At 42.5% G+C, this 22,643-nt stretch overlaps 1 protein-coding gene across 3 annotated transcripts in view; it reads left to right on the top strand.

Annotated features, from left to right (window-relative positions):
* PLA2G7 (phospholipase A2 group VII) overlaps positions 1–22,643 on the top strand; it is a 40,541-nt gene that overhangs the window by 1,765 nt on the left and 16,133 nt on the right. Inside the window, exon 2 of one of the 3 annotated variants that reach the window (XM_074333034.1) lies at positions 17,399–17,538. The exons of 1 other annotated variant lie outside the window; for it this stretch is intronic. In XM_074333034.1, coding sequence (XP_074189135.1) covers positions 17,430–17,538 — 109 coding nt within the window. In that variant the 5' untranslated portion in view covers positions 17,399–17,429. Of the gene's footprint in view, positions 1–17,395; positions 17,539–22,643 lie in introns of all 3 variants that reach the window. One more of the 3 variants, XM_019734669.2, reaches the window with a different exon arrangement.

The raw sequence follows: 22,643 nt of genomic DNA, 5'->3' as shown, positions 1-22,643 counted from the left end.
GGTAGTGAGGAATACACATTCGCTCACCCTGTTAGGTTAGGAGAGGAATACAATCCTCTTTGAGGCTTTCTCAGCACAGAGCCTTAAGGAAAGTGCTAACTAGCTGCCTGAGCAACTGGCATGGGAACCCTGGAGTTTCGGCATCTGTATTCCTTTCCCTGACACCTCAGAAAATACATATTTCCTGGAAAGGAAGGTAATCATTGGGTTACTTATACCTTGGCTCATCTTAAGCTTGACTTTTTTTTTCCTTCTAACACCCATGATAACCTGCCCCACCGACCTCTTGAGATATTGAGACATCTCCATAAAGTGAAGCATTGCAGAGGAAGTATTGAGTGAAGAGAAATCAAAGGGGAACATTGAGCTCAACAATCGTATTGTTCAAGAATTCTGTGGGAGCTTTGTAGTTTGAAGGGATGGGCAGTAGCCTCTAACTGCCCTTGTCTATGAAGCCAGGCAGCTGTCATGTGTCCTCACTGTCACTTTACTCCATTTTACAGGTATGGCACACTACTAGAAACCATCAAATATATATATAGGCTTATCATTTCATTAAGAAAAAAAACTTAGCAGTTGATTAGAAAGGAAAAGTGTACTGTAAAAATAGACACTGACTGAATTAAGTGGGATAGTTGATTCCTAGTACAAGCTTTATTCATTCCTTCACTGTCTTCAAGAAATATTTACTGAGTACCTACTATGTGCCAGGCACTGAGTATAGACCAGTGATTAAGATAGAGGTTCTGTGTTCTCATGGAGTTCACATCCTAGAATCAAGGGATGAGCAAGTAAATTCAGATAGTCCTACATGTTTTGAAGACAAGGATACAGAGTGCTGTGGTAGAGTATTGTGGGGTGTGTGTGTGTGTGTGTGTGTGATGGACAGGTGGGAGCTTGTCCCAGCTTCTCAGATTTTTTTTTTTTTTTTAAGATTTTATTGGGGAAGGGGAACAGGACTTTATTGGGGAGCAGTGTGTGCTTCCAGGACTTTTTTCCAAGTCAAGTTGTTGTCCTTTCAATCTTAGTTGTGGAGGATTCTGTTCAGCTTCAAATTCTTGTCCTTCCAGTCTTAGTTGTGGAGGGCGCAACTCAGCTCCAGGTCCAGTTGCTGTTGCTAGTTGCAGGGGGCACAGCCCACCATCCCTTGCTGGAGTCGAGGAATTGAACTGGCAACCTTGTGGTTGAGAGCCCGTGCTCCAACCAACAACTGAGCCATCCGGGAGGCAGCTCAGCTCAAGGTGCCATATTCAATCTTAGTTGCAGGGGGTGGAGCCCACCATCCCTTGTGGGACTCGAGGAATTGAACTGGTAACCTTGTGGTTGAGAGCCCACTGACCCATGTGGGAATCGAACCGGCAGCCTTCGCAGTTAGGAGCACGGAGCTCCAACCGCCTGAGCCACTGGGCCAGCCCTCAGATTAGGTTTTGAGGAGATACTTTTCTGAGAGATGGCCTTGAGATGAGCCCCCAGGAGATGGGCAGGCAGTTCCGGTGGAGGGAACAATAAGCACACAGTCCTGGGAACAAGCTCAATGTGTTCCAGGCACAGTTAGAAGTCAGTGTGACTGGAGTAAGGAGAGGGAGGAGGAGAACCGAGGAGTGAGGTTGAGGGTCCAGGTTGTGCAGAGCCACGTAGGCTGAGGTCAGTAGTTTGGGCTTTACATGCAGTGAGAAGTCAAAAGCAGAGGCGTGACCTGATAGATTTACATTTTTTTCAGAGGTCAGTCTGGATGCTCTGTGAAGAGTAGATTATAGGGGGGGAAAGGGAGAGATAAAGAGACCAGCTCCAGGTTTCTTGGTAAGGATCTCGTGATTTAATGATCTAGCAGTAGGTGGGCAGAAGCTATTTTTGGAGGTAGAGTGGGAAGTTAATGTTTCTTTCTCAAATTTCCCATCTACTTAATGGGGATAGTTTTGTTATGTCTGGCCCACTTATCTTGTAAAAACAAATAAGTTAGTGAATATGCTCTTAAGGGTACTGTAAGATTTTATTGCTATCATTATTTGCTAATATTGTGCTACTTTGTGTTCCCTGTGCATTTTCAAAAATGTATAATAAATTTCAGCATCTTTATTTATCGTACTCTTTGCAATAAATATAATTTATCACACATAAAAAGTTTTGCTCTGTTCAGAGCATTGGAAAACCTTAACTAAGAGTTACTAATAAAATACACCATCATAGAATGCAGTGAAATTATTGCTAAACTGATAGCCAGCTTCCTTTTGAAAGTTGAATGTGAACAAATAAAATTCAAAACAGAATATTCAAAGCTGGGAATTGCAAAAAATACAAAAAAAGACTTAGTTTTACCTTTGTCCTGAATACGGCTGTGCACAGATATCTGTGAGTGCAAAGCTCTGTTGATAATTGAAAATCTATAGCTGGCAGTGGAATTTCTGGAGAGGGCTGTGAACCAGACTGAAATAGGATTATTTCCCTTCGTGAAGTATTCACTCTCATAGGAAACTCTTGAACTTTCCCTAGGTGATCACTGACTAGACTTTAGAGGGCCAGGGAAGAATTTCTGTGTTGTTTACCAACTGGGGTAGGGATGACACCTCAGCAACAGGGCTAGTAACTGCCAGTGAGGCAACCCGATTTCTCTTTCCTGCCTCATTTTGACGTGCAACTCACTAGATGTGGATGTTGCTGTTTAGAGATAAATGGAGGCCTTTCCTCATTTGCATAGTGTGCAGTGGAAGATTCAGCAATTAGTGACTTAACAGTCTTCACTTACCAGACCCCATTAATTATTTATTGGTCAGTGTGTCTGAATTTCAGTTTGAATTTCCACTTGAAGTGGCCACTCTGATGTTTCAAATTGTAGTGAAAAATGTGACCGTCATTCTGGGATCTGTACAGTTTCTTTTCTGCCATACTTACCACCATAGACCCTTAGGGTTGAAGATGGTTGGGGCGTCTTTAAGGGAGAGGATAAAGTTCCACCTGGAGGCCACGAATCTACTCTGAGTTACATATATGTTTTGAATTGTTGAATTAGCTGTTATCCTTTATAAATCAGATTTTTACATAAAAATATGGTTTTCCCCCTTTTCTTGAAAAATAAAGCAGAATATCTAGTAACGTGGAACTCTCATTCCTACGTGGCAGCAATCAACTGAAGTGGAGTAGTGTGACTCCCTTTCAGGTGGCTCCGTTTGCCAAGTCCCCACCACTGCTTTTTCTATTACACAGGTCCTGTTTACCTCATATAAGTTGCCTGGCTGGCCCCTATAGACTTGTGATCTTAAACCTCAGGTTTGCAGTTATCTAGCCTGTCCATTCCACTTTTCCCATCATTCAGTGAAGGAATCCCTTCTCCAGAATCTTTGCTAGTAGCCCCCAGACCTGTGTTTTAAACTGCCCCTCTAATAACGAACATATGGTAATTGTTGTAAAGCTCCTGCTGACAAACTATAATCTGAAGCCAAGTAGAACACATCCCTTTTCTATAACATTGTGGCTGTCATGTGCTATCTGGGTTTTCCCCCAGTGTAAACATCCATCTTTCCTTCAACAGCAACTCATGTGACTTGTTCCCTCAACAGTCTGGTTATTGCTGGGTTTTTGTTCCTTTGACTAAACTTTTATTTATTAAAGTCCCTGAAACCCCACGAATGCCATAAAATGTGGTTCAACTGGTGGAATGTCCCAATATGCTTCCAGTATGCCATCAAATGGTCCAATGATCATAGATAACTTTTAACATTTATGACCTTAATGTTAGGGCACCAAACATCTGGACATTTGCAAACTGGGTGCAGATGAGTTCCTATTTTCAAACTGTGAGTAGAATCAGTTTTATTTTGCTTGCAGCTGTTAAGGACTTGTACTTTTGAATAAGTGGCTGTTTTATTAAACTGCTCCCACAATAGGGAACTGCTTCTTATTTTGCCTCTTGACTTGCTTTTCTTAGGTTGTGAAATGATTACACAAGAGTTTTATCTATTGTGTCCAAGATAAGAGGCATTAGACACTTTTGCAGAAGCCACTTGGATGTTATATGTTGGAGATGATGTTCAGACTAAGTTTTGATTCCATTAGCTAATATGATCGCAAGAATATAATATTAATATTTTATCTTTCCTAGTTTTAATATTAACAAGTATGAAGTAGGAAATTTTTGCCAAAGCTTTTAAAAGGAATTATGTATCTTAGATAAAGATGGAACTTCAGAGTCCAATCACGTTCATGCATCCATGCCTTTTGCAGCATCCCTTGCAGGGGACCAGTTAGCCATCTTTGAATCTTCATGACAGAGAATTCACTCTACAGTGTGACATATACGTCATAAATTGCCTGATTATTAAAAAGTTCTTCCTTGTATTTACCAGATATCTGCCTCCCTATAGCATGTTTCAGAGTGAAATAAGTATTTCTTCCTTATTTAACAAAGATATAGTTTCACCCAAATCCTTTAGACCAGGGCTTTTCAATCTCAGCATTAACATTTTGGGCTGGATATTTCTATATAATGGGGGCTGTCCTGTGCGTTGTAGGATGTTTAGCAGAAGCCCTGGCCTCTACCTACCAGATACCATTAGCAGTCCACTCCCAGTGTGAGAACCAAAAATGTCTCCAGACATTGCCAAATATTGTCTGCAAAGCAAAACTGCTCTGATTGAGAGTCGCTACTATAGGATAATGTTCTCACTGGCTTTAGGACATTTCAGAATGAAGTAAATATTATTTCCTTACCAAACAAGGGTATAGTTGCTTTAAAAATGTTGCTTATAGAAAACTATGAGGTCATTTACATCTAATTATGAGCAGCAGTTTCCATGAGTTCTTGAGCAGGGGAGGGAATGGATGTAAAGTTAGAGATTTGGACTTTCAGTGTTACACATTTCTGTAATTTCTGAATTTTTAAACAATGACTGTGTAACACTTATGTAAAATAACAACAAAATATACAATAAAAAAGTAATAATAATTGCTTAGAAATCAGGGCTGGAAGATTGACCAATCTCCTGCCTTCATCCTATTGTAAAATATCCAAAGCGGAAGATTTTATCTTCTTAATCATTCAGTTGGGTCAATTTTGAGATTTTTCAAATCACTCTCTTTGACTTTAGTTGAAAGTAAATTGGTCTGTTATTTGCTGTCTGGTCTCATTCTGTAACTTTATATGCTCTGTGTTAGTTTTCTATTGCTGCTATAACAATTTATCACAAATTTATTGGCTTAAAGCAACACATTTATTATCTTCTAGTTCCATAGGTCAGAAGTTTACACGGAAGTCTCAGTGGTTTAAATTTAAGGTGTTTTTAAGGCTGCCTTTCTTTCTGGAGGCTTAGAGAAGAATTTGTCTCCTTATCTTATCCAAATTCTAAAGGCCACCCATACTCTTTGGCTTATGGCCCCCTTCCTCCATCTTCAAAGCCAGCAATGGTGGGTTGAGTTCTTCTCACATCCCATCGCTCTGACTTCCTCTTCTGCCTCCCTCTTCCACGTTTAAGGACATTTGCGATTACATTGGGCCCACCGAGCTATTCCAAGATAATCTCCCTATTTTAAAGTCAACTAATTAGCAAATTTAATTGCATCTGGAATCCTAAATCCCCTTTGCCATGTAACATAACATTTTCACAGGTACTGGGGATTAAGATTTGGACTTTTACCAGGTGTGTGTGGCGGGGTGTAATGTCATCATTCTGCCTGCCATATACTCCCATTACGAAGGTTAATCAGAAAGAGTTTGACAAAAAGAGCACTGATACTTGTGAGAGAGCATTTTCTGTCTCCTTACCAACAACAGAAGAGCTAAGGCACACGCCCTAATCTGTTGCCAGGACTGGGTTTTACTCTGACTTGCTCATTAGCTCTTGACAGAAATCCTGGACTTGACAATGGACATTTTACCTATTGTTTTGGTTTGTCTTTTATTTCAAAAGGGAAACAATTCCTGATAAGAATTTAACAGTGACAGACAAATAGGGGAAAATAGGATTAACTGAGGTCATGGTAGTATAATGGAGATCTCAGCTGAGCTTTGAAGAGCAAGTAGTGGGGAACGGTGGTTTCAGTGGTACTTACAAAGTCCATAGAAGAAAGGCAAAAAGATGATACCAACTTTTAAGTTGATTTAAATAGGATGTGTTCTCCGAGCTCTCATTTCAAGGTCTTTTTTCCCCCATCTCCATTATGTCTCTAGATATTCCCCGCCCCCCCCTTTTTTAGTTCTGTGTTTTATTTGCACTCAACTCTTTATTTTTTTTAATTGTGGAAATTGGGGAATGGCGTGTTTCTCCAGGGCCCATCAACTCTGAGTCGTTGTCCTTCAATCTAGTTGTGAAGGGCGCAGCTCAGCTCCAAGTCCAGTTGCTGTTTTCAATCTAGTTGCAGGGGCACAGCCCATCATCCCATTTGGGAATCAAATCGGCAACTTTGTTGTTGAGAGTGCCCCTCTAGAAGCTCATTATCTTCAATCTAGTTGTGGAAGGCGCAGCTCACTAGCCCATGTGGGAATCGAACCAGCAATCCTGGTTGTTCAGAGCTCATTCTCCAACCTACTGAGCCATTTGGCCACCCTCAAGGTCTTCTCGATGTGCTGAATGATATTTTATCTAGTAGTCAAGGAGCCAAAGTAGAAGAAAATGATTCTCAGGCTTTAGTATTTAAAAAGTTGTTGACTTTTTTTAAAGTAAGTATTCTCATTGATTTAAAATTTTGAATAAGAGAAAAGTAGAGAGAAAGATAAAAAATCTCCTTTAGTTTCTAATTATACAAAACCCTCCAAGGAAGATAAGCTTTGTAGATATTTATTCTTTCTATTTATTTTGTTTCTTCTTATTCCTGTTGTTGTCTCCTCTTCCTCTTCCTCCTTTCTCTTTTCTTTTATGTATCTGGGATCACAGATAACGCTCAAATCTCTATATAACATTTTACTTAATATTAAACATAAGCACTTTACATGGTCATGCGAACTCTTCTTAAATATCTTTAAATTATTTCTTATGAGTAAAGCAATACATTTCATTGTAAAATATGGCAAACATAATGGGTAAAAACACCCATAATTCCATCCTTTATTATATTGTCTTAGTATGAATTTTTTTTTAAACTTTTATTTATTTTAAGTGTGTTTTTCCAGGACTACATCAGCTCTAAGTCAAGTAGTTGTTTCAATCCAGTTGTGGAGGGCGCAGCTCACTTGTCCATGTGGGGATTGGACCGGCAACCTTGTTGTTAAGAGCACTGCACTCTAATCAACTGAGCAACCGGCCCCCCCTTAGTATGAATTTTTATATGGCAATTTTGTATTCATTTTTCCAATTAAAATTATGTTGTAAACAGTTTCCTAAGTCATAAAAATTATTTTCTAAATATCATGTTAACAACTGGGTGAAAATCCCATCGATGATATTCTCATATTGTTTAACATCTATAGGGTTTCCATATGTGTGTGTGTTGACTCTTATGGAGAGAGTTGGAATAAATACCATAGTGCATTACATTTTTAGGGTTTTACTTCCCTTTGTGTAAGATGGTTTTGTGTGCTGATCTCAGAAATGTGTAAAAGTCAAAAGGTATGAACGATTGAAGTCTTACCAAATTACTTTCGGAAAAAATCAGTGTACCTATTTATACTTGCACTAGATCTGCTGAGTTTACTTTGGTACATTTTGCACTGTTAAAGAATAGATAAGTCCTGTGTTCCTGGATTTTGGGTTACCAGTGATTGCTCTGTCTGGCCGGTTAGAAATTTTTGTATTAGGCCATGGTGGAATGGATTTTCATACATTATGATAATGAAGATTGCTGTATCAAGAGTTTTATTGTTGTCACTTTGAATTTGCCAGTTCTAAATGTCCAAAGTAAATATTAGACTTTTCAGGGTCCTAGTTCTCAAATATAAAAACATTTCTAGCTAACTCATATCCCATGATTGACAAAAAGGCACTTTTCAGTGGAAAGAGAACCTTGAGAATTAAAAGACTTCTTATGAATTAGTCTTCTGTGTTCAGAGCCAGAATCCTCTGTGGTCATTCTTTCAGAGATCTCAGTGACCATCAGAAGGTAAGAGACTCCAGTGTCTAAGGAAGACAGGGACTTGTGGCTATGTATAGTAGTTCTTTGTTCAGAAAAGCAAAAAGCACTGTTTTCATTTAAGTAACATGGGAAATGTTTGGTCATATTTCTCCATAGTGTACGAGGTCTGACAATTAAGTTCAAGAACTTGTTGCAATGATGTTGCTAACCTTTTTTGCTATCAGAGGTATTATTCGTTATGAATTTGTACCAACTGGACAGACAGCTAACCAAGTTCACTATTTGGAAGTGCTGAAAAGGCTACGTGAAAAAGTTAGACCATCTGAACTTTTTGCTAAGTCATGGCTCTTGCATCACGACAATGCACCAGCTCACACGGCACTGTCTATGAGGGAGTTTTTAGCCAGTAAACTGATAACTGTATTGGAACACCCTTCCTACTCACCTGGTCTGGCCCCCAGTGACTTCTTTCTTTACTCGAAGATAAAAGGAATATTGAAAGGAAGACATTTTGATGACATTCAGGACATCAGGGATAATACGCTGACAGCTCTGATGGCCATTCCAGAAAAAGAGTTCCAAAATTGCTTTGAAGGTTGGACTAGGTGCTGGCGTCGGTGCACAGCTTCCCAAGGGGAGTACTTCGAAGGTGACCGTAGTGATATTCATCAATGAGGTATGGAGCACTTTTTCTAGGATGAGTTTGCGAACTTAATTGTCCGACCTTGTATTTCCATAGAGGATTGGTGGTTGCTTATAATAAAATCACATAAACCAAGAAAGCAGCTTACATAAAAAATAAAACTGGATGAATGGCTCAGAAACCAGAGGAATGTATTATTAAGGACCCACCAGGTACATAGAACTGTGAGAAATCTAAAAAGATGAAAGGTTTTGGGCATTTGTCAGGAGCAGTTTCAATCTACTAGGGAAAAGAAAATGGATAAGGAGATATTTTAAATGCTAAAAAAAGTGTAAATGTAAAGGCAAAGTGATAACGTGGAGTGAGCATGATTTATGGGTGCTGAGGAGGGCCTGGGGAAAGCTTGACTGGTTAGCCACGATCCCTTTGACTCAGGAAAGATGAGGCTGAAGCCTGGGACCAAGAGCTGGTTTATAGAGGGTGACCTTTGGTCCAGGAATTGAATTGAAGGCAAAGAGAAGTGCTTCCGGAGGCAGTGCAGTCCTGGTGGTCTCTGTTTTCCTCTGAGAAGAATGTTTTCAGATGTTCAGTTGTAAGGACTAGGAGAACAGAGTGAAGGAGAGTGTATCTACTTAAGGAGAGAAGACTCCAATTTGAGCTGAAATGCAGATTGTGGGTACAGCTTGTTCAATGAGCAGGTGGAACCTCCAGACCCCTCGACTTCACATCCTCTGTATCCCCCAAAACACACACATACACGTCATTGGACTAAAGACACACAGAGACACCATTCGGCAGTGCCGAAGTCATTCTTTCTTAATTCAACAGAATTTCATTGTACATCTGGTAGGTGAAAGGAGCTCGCTGCTGGGCGCTGTGGGAAATATCACTACCTGAAGAACAAAGGTCCACACTCAGATGTACTGCGTGCAAGGGCCTCTGTGTTTTGGCCCCTGCTCTTGCCTCCAATCTCCTTTCTCCCAACATCCATCCCCTAATATCATCAACCACCCATCTTACTGATTCCCAGGCTGCATCTCTCAGTTTCCTCTGCATGAAATGCCTTCCTTCTTCTTCCCATCAAACCAAGAGAGTCGGCAAAAGATTCTCCTCTTTTGAGAGTCAGCTCCAGCGTGACCTCATCTAGGAAGGCTTTCCATACCTCCTGGCACCACCCACCCCCAGAACTCACCATTCTTGGTGCTTGCATTGAATTCCCTTCTATCAAAACATCTCAAACTCCAAATTGCATGTTGAAAAACCAGTGGCTTTCCATGAGCCTCCTCAATACATAACCCAAAGCAGGATGAAGACCTTTAGAAGCTACAAGTCCTGCGAATACTATTGTATCCTCATTCTTTACGTGTAATTCATGAGAAAGACAACATTGGGCCAAAAAACCCCATAAAACACATTATATATATACTGATTTAGAATAATTCATTTCCAGATTTTTCTGATTGAAATAGTCTAAGTAAACTCATCAAAACGGACCTTTTCCCCTGGCTTTGGAGCCCTTGCTGCACTGTTTCCCTACCTGGGGTTCAGTGTGCTTATCATAGAAGCTAGCAATACATTTAGCACTCAGTACTTGGCACATGGATGGTGCTTAGTAAATGTCTGAATGGATGGATGGGTCGGTGGATGGTCTAGTATATAGGCTGTTGTGGTACAATATATTGTGCAAAACAGCAGGCACCGTAAGAGAGGAATGAGCAGTGCTGTGGGCATTGTGGGAAGGGGCTAGTGCTTCCGGCTGGGAAACTAGCAAAGGCACGATGGCAGAAGATCCCCAACTAAATTAACTGCAGAATAAGATGGAAGGCAAGCACAGTGATGCATGCATGTCACAAGTTGAATACATTAATGAAGAATTCACATATCTCTGTAAACCTAAGCCAACACTATGTATATTTTTTGTTAGGTAAAACTACCTGCTTAGCAAGAGGACTCATAGTTCCAGTTATTTTTCTCTTAAAGTAGATGGTTTTCCACCTTGTTCCTTTCTGAATGTGTGGTTGTGTCCCATCTCCCAGGTAATCTAGACCCCTTCCTGCACCTGCTTGCCCTTAATGTAGTCCAGAGGTTCTCACCCGAGGCAATTTCACTCTGCCCTTTCCCCACCCCCTCGCCCCACCCAAGGGACACTTGGTGATGTCTGAAGACATTTTTGTTTGTCAGAACTGAGGGGGTGGGAGCACTGCTACTGGCATCTGGTGACTAGAGGCCAAGGATGCTGCTAAACATCCTCAATGCACAGAACTGCCCCACAGCAAAGAATGACCTGGTCCCAAACGTTAGTGGTGCAGAGGGCGAGAGACCTGACTGAGCCCTAACCTGTGCCACTGACGCTGTCTCGGCAACACAGCAGGATGGACTCACCAACTTTCAGACCGCTGGGCTCTTTCCTTTCTCAGAATGTAGTGTCTAGTGTCTAATATATTTTGCTCCCAATGGAGTGGAGCTTGTTCCTGGTGTAGAAGGAAAAGGGACATTCACTGACAGTTGATGTGTTTGGCTCTGTGCTGGCATTTCCCTCACCTCGTCAACCCTATGAGGTAGGTATTGGTAATCCCATTTCACTCATTAGGAAATTTAGGTTTCTGATGTGCATTGACGGCCAGAGTTGATCCGTCTGATTGCAAACTGAGGCCCTGCCCATTGCCCTTGGCAGCTGCAATATTCCCCGTCCAGATCACGACAGGACCCATGGTCTCCTCAAAGGAGCCCAGATGCATTATGCCTATAGTGTAGGGCTCACTGCTGTTATAAACTTGATGACCCAGTGACCAGAGAACAGGTATTTTTATTCCAGCTTGGCCACTAATTTGCTGTGTGGTTTCAGGCAAGTTGCTTCCCCTCCCTGGGCCTCAGTTTCTTTGTATGTAAAACAAGGGGATTGAATTAGTTAATATCTCATAGTTTGACCAGAACTAGAGTAAGTTATGTGCATTTTTATCTGAACCACAAAATCTGGCACTCTTTAAAGCATATTATTTCTCTTTTATCTATCCTACACATCACCACCCAGCATATGCACACACACCGCACATACCACACCATACCACACACGTTGGGACTCCCGTAAAAGCCCAGTACAATGCCTAGCTCACAGGTACTAATTTGGAATTGTAATAACCACAAACCAATGATTTTCTCAGGAAAAGACCTGTCCCAAACTTTCAAACTGAAACTAAGCATACCTTTCTCCTAAAATTATTGCTCCAAAGCAAAGCCTCAAATCCAATATTGTGTGTGAATTGCAAGTAAAATATGTAAAAGTCTAGTTTCTTTCTGACAGGTAAGCCTTTTGTTTAGGTTTAGTTGCCCGAGGAAAGAGCTAGGGTTTTGTTTCTTTTCATTTTTACCTACTCAAGTAATGCATGTTCATTGTTGACAAACTTAAAAAGTATATGTTTAAAACAAAGAAAATTAAAATCACCTATAATCCTACCACTTTAATAATAACCACTGAGAACATTCTGGCTTTATATTAATCTAGACATTTTTCTTTCCTATTTGTGTATAAATGTATATACTAAAATAAAAATGAGAGCATACTATACCGACAGCTTTTTCTCATTTACCTCTGAGGGCTGGGTTTGTTGATCAAACCTCTGAAACCTATCAGTCACATGAGTCAGCCAATCTTTCCAAGCCTCAGTGTTTTTAACTTTACAATGAAGGTAATAATACCTGCCTATCTCTATTCCTCGTTGTGAGGACTAGCAATTACATAAGGTGCCTAGCCAGACAGGGTTGGCACATAGTAAGTGCTCAACAAAAAGCTATTTATGCCTCATATCACCTTTTTGTTTATTTTTATTTTCTTAATTTTTTAATTTTTCAATTACAGTCGACACGCAATATTATTTTAGTTTCAGGTGTACACCACAGTGATGAAACATTTTTATAATTTATGAAGTGATCACCCCAATAAGTCTTGTACCCATCTGACACCATCATTTCACCTTTTTAAATATCTGTTCCTTTGCAACTTCTGGAGCTTCCCAGGTACAATCTGAAACCGGAGCTCCTATATACGTGGAGGGCAGGGAGAGACCTAAGAGAGAGGCAGATCACTCTAGATTGGTAGGTGGCATCTTAATGAGAAAGGGAACTTACAGATGAGGCTGGTCTTGGGTGACTGCAAGATGAATAGATTTCAGCCACTGCCTACCACAATCTGAAAAGTTTACATAGAGGCCTTAACTGGGATCATTCACGCATACGTCCGGCTGGTCTCCACACCACGCTTCTATCTCAAGGCTATGTCCTTGGCAGTCTCTAACGTGGGGAAAGGAGGCAGAATGCACATTCCAAGGACTGGGGAGGGAGGGACGAGCCCAGGTCCCACTTGAGGGTCAATAGGTGGTCATGTCCTTTCCATGATCTCCTCTAACAACTTAACTAAACCAGGAATCAAGTTCTGGATTCAGGTCTGAGTTTGCAGTCAACGGACTTCTTCGTTTATCTTTAAGAGTTTCTGCTAATATTAAAGCAAAACAAAACTAAAATCAACAAGTTGAGACACTGAAAAACCAATCCCTGGGTCTCTTCCCAGATGCCTATGATATGTTAATGAGGAGCATTTGTAGATTCTTCCAGAAGCATGCTTCATCAAGTTCTCTTTCCAGTCCCAAAAGTTCTCATTCAGATTTTTAGATAACATAAAACTGATACCAAATATACTCCTAGGACTGATACCAAAATCTTCTTTCCTTTTGCTTCGTTAGCCTTTTGCCCATAGCATCAGCAATCTCGTTTTAAAAGGCCCTCTTGTCCAGAACTGCCCCTTTCACTATTGGACCTCCTGAGAGAAGACTGACTGGCTTATGTTTTCCCACAGTGAGAGAAACATTTCTTTCAGAAAAGAACAATTGTCCCACTTTTGTTTGCAATTATGAGAGGTAGCATTCCAAGAAGAGAACTCTGATGTCCTCACCCCCCTCCCCCCCGACTTAAGTATTGTCAATTATCTGTCTCCTCCCTCAAACACAGAGTCACAAACCGTACTCTGAATCATGCAAGATCTTAATTTATGATAGAGCACAATCTCACTCACTCTTATCTGCAGCTTGGCAGCCAGTTCTGGGGTACCACAGTGGATTACTGCTTCTGGAATCTGATTTGGAGGACATTAAAAGTCTTTCCTCCAAAATATGTCTCCCCAATAGCATGTGACTCTTTCCTCTAGAGTAAATTTTTGGGGCTTTTGATAAGATGTCTCTACAAGACCTTGCCTAAAGAAAGGGCTGTTATCTGGAAGCTAATGAAGAAAGGCTCATGAGCACACCAGTACCTCTTGGCAGCTTGTTAGATTAGGGAGCTGCCCCTTGGGAAGCCCAGTGTAAGGGGCTGAGAATGTGGGACATTTGATACATTTTGGGCGGCAGGCCATGGTGGTAACCACAAGGGGTGCCCCAGGTATTACCAGGGTACAGACAGCCTGAAGAGGAGAAGAAGGGCAATGCACAGGAAGTTCCCCAAGAAATGTAGGAGAAATGCTAATGATAGTGCCTAGGGAAGTTAGAACCCTTAATGACACCCATAAGGTCTAGTCAGCAGAACCTATGGACACAGGGGGTGATGACCAACAACTCACTGCTGATTGGCTCCAATCGGCAAACAAGACGTCTTCCTGTTCCTATTTCAAAGTCTTGATTCACGCCTTAGTTTTTATTTAGTTACCATTTATTGAGCAGCTACATATTTATAGGCAATGCATGTGCCAGGAATGCAAAATGAGTATGCTCCTGTTTGCATGTAGCTATCCTCAAAAACACTGTTTCATGTATATTTATCATTTAACCCTGGGTAGTATTATCATCCTCAGCCCCATTTTACAGGTTAGGAAGTAAAGCACTGAAACTTTCCACAGTTTGCAGGAGGTCACACTGCTGGTGGCAAGGCTGGGGATTCAGCTCCAAGCAGTTGGGCTCTAGGGCACTAAAGCCCAAGCAATTGACCTCTACCCACTTCAGTGGCTTGTAGGCATATTGAGAAGTCACTGCCTGGTGTGAAATCATCTCTGGGAATGTGTTTCTGAGCTACCTGAAGGTAGCCCATACCAACAGGAAGACAAGATCCTTCATCCTCCTTCCAGAATCAATTACTAGTGCTTATGATATGCTGAGCCCTGTGGGAAGGAGTAATAAGAAGACAATTGAGGCCACTCACCGGCTACTAGGTGAAGCAATTCTGTAAACAATCGCAGTAGAGGATGAAAAGTGTGGGAACGGAGGTGTTTGCAGAAAGCGGCCAGAGCAAAGACGAGGCAGCCTTCTGTGTTGCTGGGGGTCCATGGCCTGACTGTACCCAGACAGGTGAGGTGAGCCTCTGCGTCCTGAGGTGGGAGGTGCCTTCTCCTTTGGTGCTCTTGATGAGCCCGGCCCAGAAGAGACCTCCTTTCCTGACTTCAGGGAAACTGCCATCAGCTGAGGACAGTCCCAGCATATCTTTCCATCCCACAAAGTACACCAGAGGTGACAGGGTAAGGCAGTGCATTTTGTGGCATTGGGAAGGTGAAGAGAGGCGAAGGATGCTGTGTGGGTCCTTTTATCACTTAGTACACTGGGGTCAAAGGAGGAAGACCTGCCATCTAGTCCTGCCCATGCCAGGGGCTCACTGGATGACCTCAGGCAAGTTGCATAGCCTGTCCATGTTTCATTGGTCTTCATCCCCCAAACTGAAAGACGGAGGTGTTAAAATTTACTTCTCTTCTTTTATGCCCACCAGACCTTTATTTCCACTAAATCTTGTAAATGATCTGTTAGAGCTTTCACTGTGATTATTTGGAGGTGTCTCTCCCTGCTGGGGATTTTGAAGACAAAAATCACACCTATTTTAAAAATCTTATTATCCTAAACATAGGGACTGATACATAGGCACTCTTAAAATTGAGTAAATGAAAGCATGAACAAATGAATGAATAACTGAGTCAGCCAGTCATCAAATTATTGAGAGGATTATTACTTTGAGGATGAGATCAGATAGCACATATGATAGGGTGATGAAAAACCAGCAGTTTCCAAACACTATATGCTGCGGTTGGCTGTGTCCGAATCCCTAGGTAGCCAGCATGCAGATGTCCAGACCTGCTTCTGAAGATTTATGAGTCAGGAGGTTTGGGGTGGGGCTGAAGAATCCGTATCTTCAAAGGTCCCCCAAGAGCTTTTGCGGCTTGCACGAGGTCAGGTTGGGAACTCGAGCATGCATTTCCCCGGGTCTTGATTCTGCCTTGCTGTGCCCTGAGGACCGAAGGTGATGGCTCTAGCACTGGTCTGGTAGGAAACATGGGGAGGGCAGAGCAAGCACTCCAGTCCTGCTTGGAGGACTTGAGGAAGCCCTGCCAGCAATTGGCTGTCTCTACTTCTTCCTGAGGTTATGGAGAGGGAAGGTCGGATGAATACCAAGGAGTTGTGGGCAAGCTAACCTTTGCATCAGTGCCATGTTCCATGTTCCTAAAATATTGCTGTTGATCTTATGTATTTCACGTTGTCTTCCTTTTTTCCCCCTCATATTCATCCCCAGTGATTTTCCTAATGGGCTGAATGACCTTCCCCTTATTTAGTCATAGGCTGTAAGCATAAGGGGTGGGATTTTCTAAAGCCCTCTGCTCTTGACCTTGTAAATACTTTCTGTGGATGATGTTATCTGATGAAAAGTAAGCAGTGACGGTGTAACAGCGGGGTAGTGGTGGAAGCTGGCAAGCATACAGCCTGACTTTTAGTTCAGCTTCTTCTACTGCTTATTTGGGACACTCAGTAGCTATTTCCCTCAATTTGTACACAATGACTCTGCAGTTTCCAAGGGTTTTCTTTTTAGAAAAAAACTCTGCAGTTTCCAAGGGTTTTTAGAAAAAAACCTTTGGAACGTTTTGCTCCAAATACTCCTGCAGTCAGTCATTCTCCAAGTAGCCCAAGAAGGTTAGAGCTCCAGGGACAATTTTCCTAGCTACCTATCTGGAGTTTTATTACCTGTGTGATATGAGTTGACCTTGCTACAGCCTTATCTCCTCTGAATTCCTGTTGCCCTGAGAATTTGTACCTTATCGTTTAAGAATTTTTAAATGTCTCTGCTATTTTCCACCTTCTTATGTTATATGTGCCAGTCTTGTCTCAGATATGCCATTTCAAGCTCCGCAGAGCAGGGATATGTCAAATTTTCCAGTATTTCCACAACTGTTGTCTAGCAGAGGTATGTAACATTTGCCTAATAAATACCCATAAAGACCTGACCTCTGCCTCTGGGAAGCTCAGTCTAGTAGGATTATAGAGATAACCAAAAAAATATAACATCGTCAACACAACGCCAAAAACAACCACAGCTGTAGCACTATGATAATTTTATAATTATGATGGAAATACGAGCCAAAACTACCGAGTGTTTACTATGTGCTAAACATGCCTATGGATATTATTATGATTATGATGTGTAATTGTTATAATTATTATATTTTGATTTTCTTCTTTGTAACCACACTAGATTGTTACAAAGTTAGAGAACTAATTACCAAAAGCCTAATGTAACAGCCTAAAAGTGTTTCTGTGCTCTAAACACCAGATTTCCAAGGATTTGGCCACCCTAGCGACTTTCAGAAAAATGCACGTTCCATTCTTTCCAAATGTCTTCTTTCCTTATAATATATAAAATCATGTTACTAGTATCTAACAGAGCTGATTTGTCAGATTGTTTAAGTCCTCTTTATTGCATGTTTTGTTTTCTTTTTTCTTTTAATAATCTGCCTTGAAGAAGGTTAAGCTGAAACCGCTGCTCAGCTTCCAAGATGCGACCACCCACATTGCATGCGCTTCTCTGCCTTTGCAGCTGCCTCACTCTGGTTCATCCTTTTGACTGGCAAGACCTAAACCCTGTTGCCCACATTGAATCATCAGGTAAGAGGTGTATTTGTTCAAGGGCTTTAGCAACTGACCTGTAGCCAGATTCAAAGTGGCCTCAGAGTAGTTGCATGTATGGACGCCTAAGCTAGTTCTGTCAGGAAGATGCTCACAGAGGCCCTTTATTCTCCAGGGGAAAGGGGACAGGGCCTCACTTTCTCCTCATTCCAACGGAACCCGAAGAAGCGCCTGCCTTCTCCAATGTCATGACTGCAGGACAGAACCAGACAAGCTGGAAACCCAGGTTGCAGGCCTCATGCCCCTCGATGCCCCTTCTCTCCCTCACAGCTTGAACCCACTTCCACTCAAACACAGTAACACAACTCCCGTAAACTTCCCCCCAGAAGCGTCCTCAAAACCTGCTTCCACGAAGGTGAAGGAGAGGCAGATGTTTTGCTCAACAGTTGTCCTGGTAGTCTTGGTGTGAGAAGGTGGCAATTTAGGGTCTGGGATGCAGAGGAGAGTAATCTTTTCTATCTAGTGACAGGGAGAAGCAGGGACAAGTAGGGACTAAAGTGCTCCAGATGAGAAATGACTGCATCCCTTGCTCTTTCTTACCTGTGGTGGGAGAGAAGGAGAGGAAAAGAACGTGTAGACAAGCCCAGGAAGAATGGCCAGAGTGGGACAGCCATCTAGAAACAGATACATCTAGCATCACCTGTATTGCAGAGAGATTGCTTCTGGAGCTTTGTGAATTCCTGCCAGTCCCAAAGGGCTGTGATTCATGAAGTTCTCTATCCAGTCTCCTCAGGTGAGCAGTGTAGGTGGCTTCTGAATGGTGTCATACGTCTATACCCACAGACCTGTGCACCTGGATAGATATGGTCCCTCTGGATCTAGTTATTCAGGCTTGATGGGTGACTCATTACTGTAACATTTACAAAAGACCTTTCATAACCCAGCACCTTATGAATTTCACCCTACCTCGCAGTTGGGGAAATGAATGCATCAGTAGCAGAGGAATTCTATCTTATATCTACATTTGCACAGGAAATGACACAATATCTTACAGGTCCATTAATTCAACAACACTTAACCAGGAATCTGAGTCATCACTGATATACTTGTAATTAAGCCAAAGAGTTTGTAGTCAAGTTCAAGGAGCTTGCAGACTAATTAATTTTCCCCTTTGTAGGTCCAGCATTAAGTCCAATGCCCCACACATTCTAAATGCTCAAAAATAAATGCATGAATATTTTTTAATTATTAGAAACAGTTTATTGAATAAAAGATTAAAATAAAAGATGATTCCTTATATTCTTCTTACTAACTGAATACATAGAAAATATGGTTATGCATGTAAAAGGTTTATAAATATAGGTTAGAGATATCCTATTTGCTAATGGAGGACATAAAGCCATATAAGAGAATGTAATGGTCCTAGCCTAAATACAGTCCATCTCCAAAGCGAGGAATAAATACCAGAAATACTAAGAATTCCACTAGAAATATGTAATAGGATTAATAACATACCAAGAGTTCCTATGCTTTTATGAAAATAAAGTTGAAGAAAAATAGGAAGTGACGTAAGTGTTGAACCACCAAATTTTATCATCTAGAGAGTGGTCATTCAACCTAACAAGACTCCTGCCGCTTCTTCCTTCATGATGAATCCAGGTAGACGGTTAGAGAACAGGAAATCCAGGACCATGACTGCATTAGCTGAGCCTTTTGTTCAGCACCCCTGGCACTGGCTGGCCACAGGGTCCTGTAGACCTAAACCTGGGCCAGCCTGAAGTTTCTTAAGACCTTCTGTGCTGGAATAGGCAGGTCTATAGCTTTACCTTGAACTGAACGCTGAGTGAGGAGGCTCTTCGGTAGAGCAGATGTTTGAGAACCAGGGCATGCCTAGATTATTGGAAAATGTTCCCAGAGCACAGGTGGAATTGAATTCTCACAAGGGGAAACTCATCCAACTTGGAACCCTCCCATGGCTCTAGAACTAAACTCCCAATTCCAGACGTATTGTCTCCAAGGCAGATGTGGGTTCTCTGGGCTCCTCACCAAACTCTGTGAACCAGTCCTCCCCTTCAATCCCTGCACAGTCACACCATGCCCACCTGTGGGAAGGGGCACAGCAGAACACAGGCTGCTCCTCACAGAAGGAAAGGCAGGCATGGCCTACCCTGCTGTCCTCTGGACTTGACCAGGAAGCATGGCTCCATAGACAGTCTTAAATGGGAGAAAAAGAGCCATTTCTATTTCAAAATAGACCCTAACATGTTAGCCTTACAGGTAATGTTATGTTTTCTTTTTCTTTTTTTTTTTCAATCTCTAAGGAAATGCCTTGGATTTTGAATCTGACTGCAGGGAAAATGGTATGGCTTAGCTTAGGTTAGCTAAAACTCCTTTAAGGGCTTATATACTATTTGGGTAGCCAGAGTTAACTAACTCCAGATAAGGGACAGATAATATCAGATGTCCGCCTATTGTATGTTGTGTTCTGTGTTTGGTACTTGACATATGTATCACAGCGTCCTTACAACTGTCCTACAGGCTGGTCAAGTGCTTTCATCCCCACTTTACACATGAGGATAAGAGAGGGGAGTAAATTACCTAGACCAGAGTATCATAGCTTAGAAGAGGTACAGTTGGAAACCAAAATAGGATCACCTGGTTCTAAGACCCAAGGTCTATTCATCTCACCCCCTGCTTTCCTTGGAACTACCTCCTACCATATGCCTGTGAATTGCTGACTCATGTGGCAGGCCAGGTGGCCTGGTACCTTTGCCCAGTGCTTCTTAAACTTTAATAGGCATACCTTTTCTGGTTCAGTAGAATTGTGAGGCCTGAGATCCTGCATTTCCAAGTTCCCAGGTGATACCAGTGATACTGGTCCATGGACCAACTTTGAGTAGCAAGACCTTATGTGTTGAAAGGCTCATCACTGGCAGGTGCTTCACACATGTCACCGATGTGGAGGATATAAATGGAGTTCTTCTCATGACTCAAAATCTTTCTGGATGATGCCTTATAATATCAATGCAGGTACCATACTTAACATAATTCTAGGTGTCTTACTGGCAGAGGCAGAATGTGATGGAGAGCATGAAAGTGTCTTTCTAGCAGAGTAGTCAACTCCCAGTCCAACAGGGAAAGTAGTGGGCAAGTCGAATCTAGAAAAGTAAAAGTCTGGATATACTGATATTTGGACTCACCATCTTGAAATTAAATATGGACTTGGTTGGGGTTTAGAAAGAAGGAGACAGGTGAGATGAAATTGCAGGTGTGTGGAAGGGTTTTGACACCAGAGGGAGAGAAAGTTTCAAGAGTGGGTGGGTAAAAGAATGTACACCATGGATGGGAGATCCAAGATGGCAGAGTAGATAAATACTTTGCCTGTTTCCTTCTATGAACATACTGAAATTACAACTAAGTTATAGACCAATCAACCTGGAGCACCATCTGAAGTCTAGATGAACAGAACTCCTACAACTAAAATTATAAAGAAAAAGCTACGTCGAGACTGGTAAGAGGAGCAGAGATGCAAAATGGGCTGGGCCCCAAACCTCTGTGTGGCGGTTGATAATCAGGAGGCATATACCAACCACGGTGGTTCCCTCCAGAGGAGCAAATGTCCCCAGCCTCACACAAGGCTCCCCAGCCCAGAGTACTGGTGCCAGGAAGAAAAGCCCCCATAATACCTGGCTGTGAAAAGCAGTGAGGATTCCGACCATCTAAGTGGGATGAAAGGCTGCAGGAAACTAACATCCTCTTAAAAGGACAGGTACAGACTCATTTGCTCTCAGGCACTCACCTTGGGCTCCAGCAGAAAGACGGTGACTCAGGGGGCATCAGAGGCATACGGGGGCACACTGGGATGTGTAGCTTCGGTGCGAGGATAGGAAGACAGTCGGCATTTTCCCTATGAAGGGGTCTTCTATGCAGCTGGCAGATGGGCACCATCTTTCCTGTGTTGAGTCCTTCCCCTCTGGCCAAATCAGAATCTGATTGACCTATTGAGCTTCACTGCTTCACCCTGCTGACTCCCTGGGACCCCGCCCCACCCAATTTGCCCAACTGGAAGCACTTTCTGGCAAGCAGCCATCCATGTCCACAATGCACTCTTCCTTGGAAAACTATTGGAGTCTGCAGGCCCCAGGTGGGCAGCAACTGCCTTTGGTGTGCTCTGAGACTTTTGCTGAGTAGCTCAGCACTGGCACCAAACCAGAGTCTACATTAACATGGTGACCACAACTCTTCCCACTCTAGTGACTCCATGAGACCCTGCCTCACCCAAATCGTGTACGGCACGAGGCTTTATCAGTGGCTGAACCTTAAAGGAGCTGGCAGGTGGCAGCAGGCCTCGTGGTGTCCTGGCTTTTACCCCAGGACCGGTGCTGGTGGCAGATGTTTTCAGTTTACAGTATGGCCTCTCCCACGTATTTCCAACTTCAGCACAGGCAGCAAACAACTATGGATTGCTTTGTAGCTCCTACCAGGTAGTCCCCGGCTGGTCACAGGCAGTGGGTGAACTGGGCCTGCATGGGAGCCCCTCTCAAGAGTCCCCAGAACCAACATACTTAGAGATTGGCTTCAGACCACAGCAGAGTACCACTCAATTAGCCCACAAGCGGCATACTCACAGGTTGGTCTCAACAGGCACTAGAGCACACTGGGACGAATGCCCCTCAGTGAGGTAAGCCCCCCACAAAGCAGCCTGTAAGCTGTAGATGTGGCCAAACCACACAGCCACTCAGCCTGAGGGCCAATGCCACCCACTGATGTGTGAATAGCAATCAAGGCTCAACTATAGCACACACAGTCCTATACCAGGGACCCTCATGGAGCAACTGGTGCAGGTGACCGGGGAGACTGTGCCAAGGCCCCAAAGCATGCCTACTATATAAGGCCACCCAGCCAAGATTGGGAGACATAGCAGCTCTATCTAATACTTAGAAACAAACACAGAGAGACAGCCAAAATGAGGAAACAAAGAAATATGTCCCAAATGAAGGAACAGGAGCAAACTTGAGAAAAAAAAAACTAAACAAAATGAAGGCAAGCAACCTACTAGAGACAGAGTTCAATACAATGGTTATAAGGATGCTCAAGGAACTTAGTGAAAACTTCAACAAAGAGATAGCAAGTATGAAAAAGGA

This window comes from Rhinolophus sinicus, linkage group LG05 (genome assembly GCF_036562045.2).
Source record: "Rhinolophus sinicus isolate RSC01 linkage group LG05, ASM3656204v1, whole genome shotgun sequence".
Lineage (NCBI taxonomy): Eukaryota > Metazoa > Chordata > Mammalia > Chiroptera > Rhinolophidae > Rhinolophus > Rhinolophus sinicus.
The sequence above is the reverse complement of the archived record's forward strand: the minus strand, read 5'-3'. Positions and strand labels throughout refer to the sequence as shown.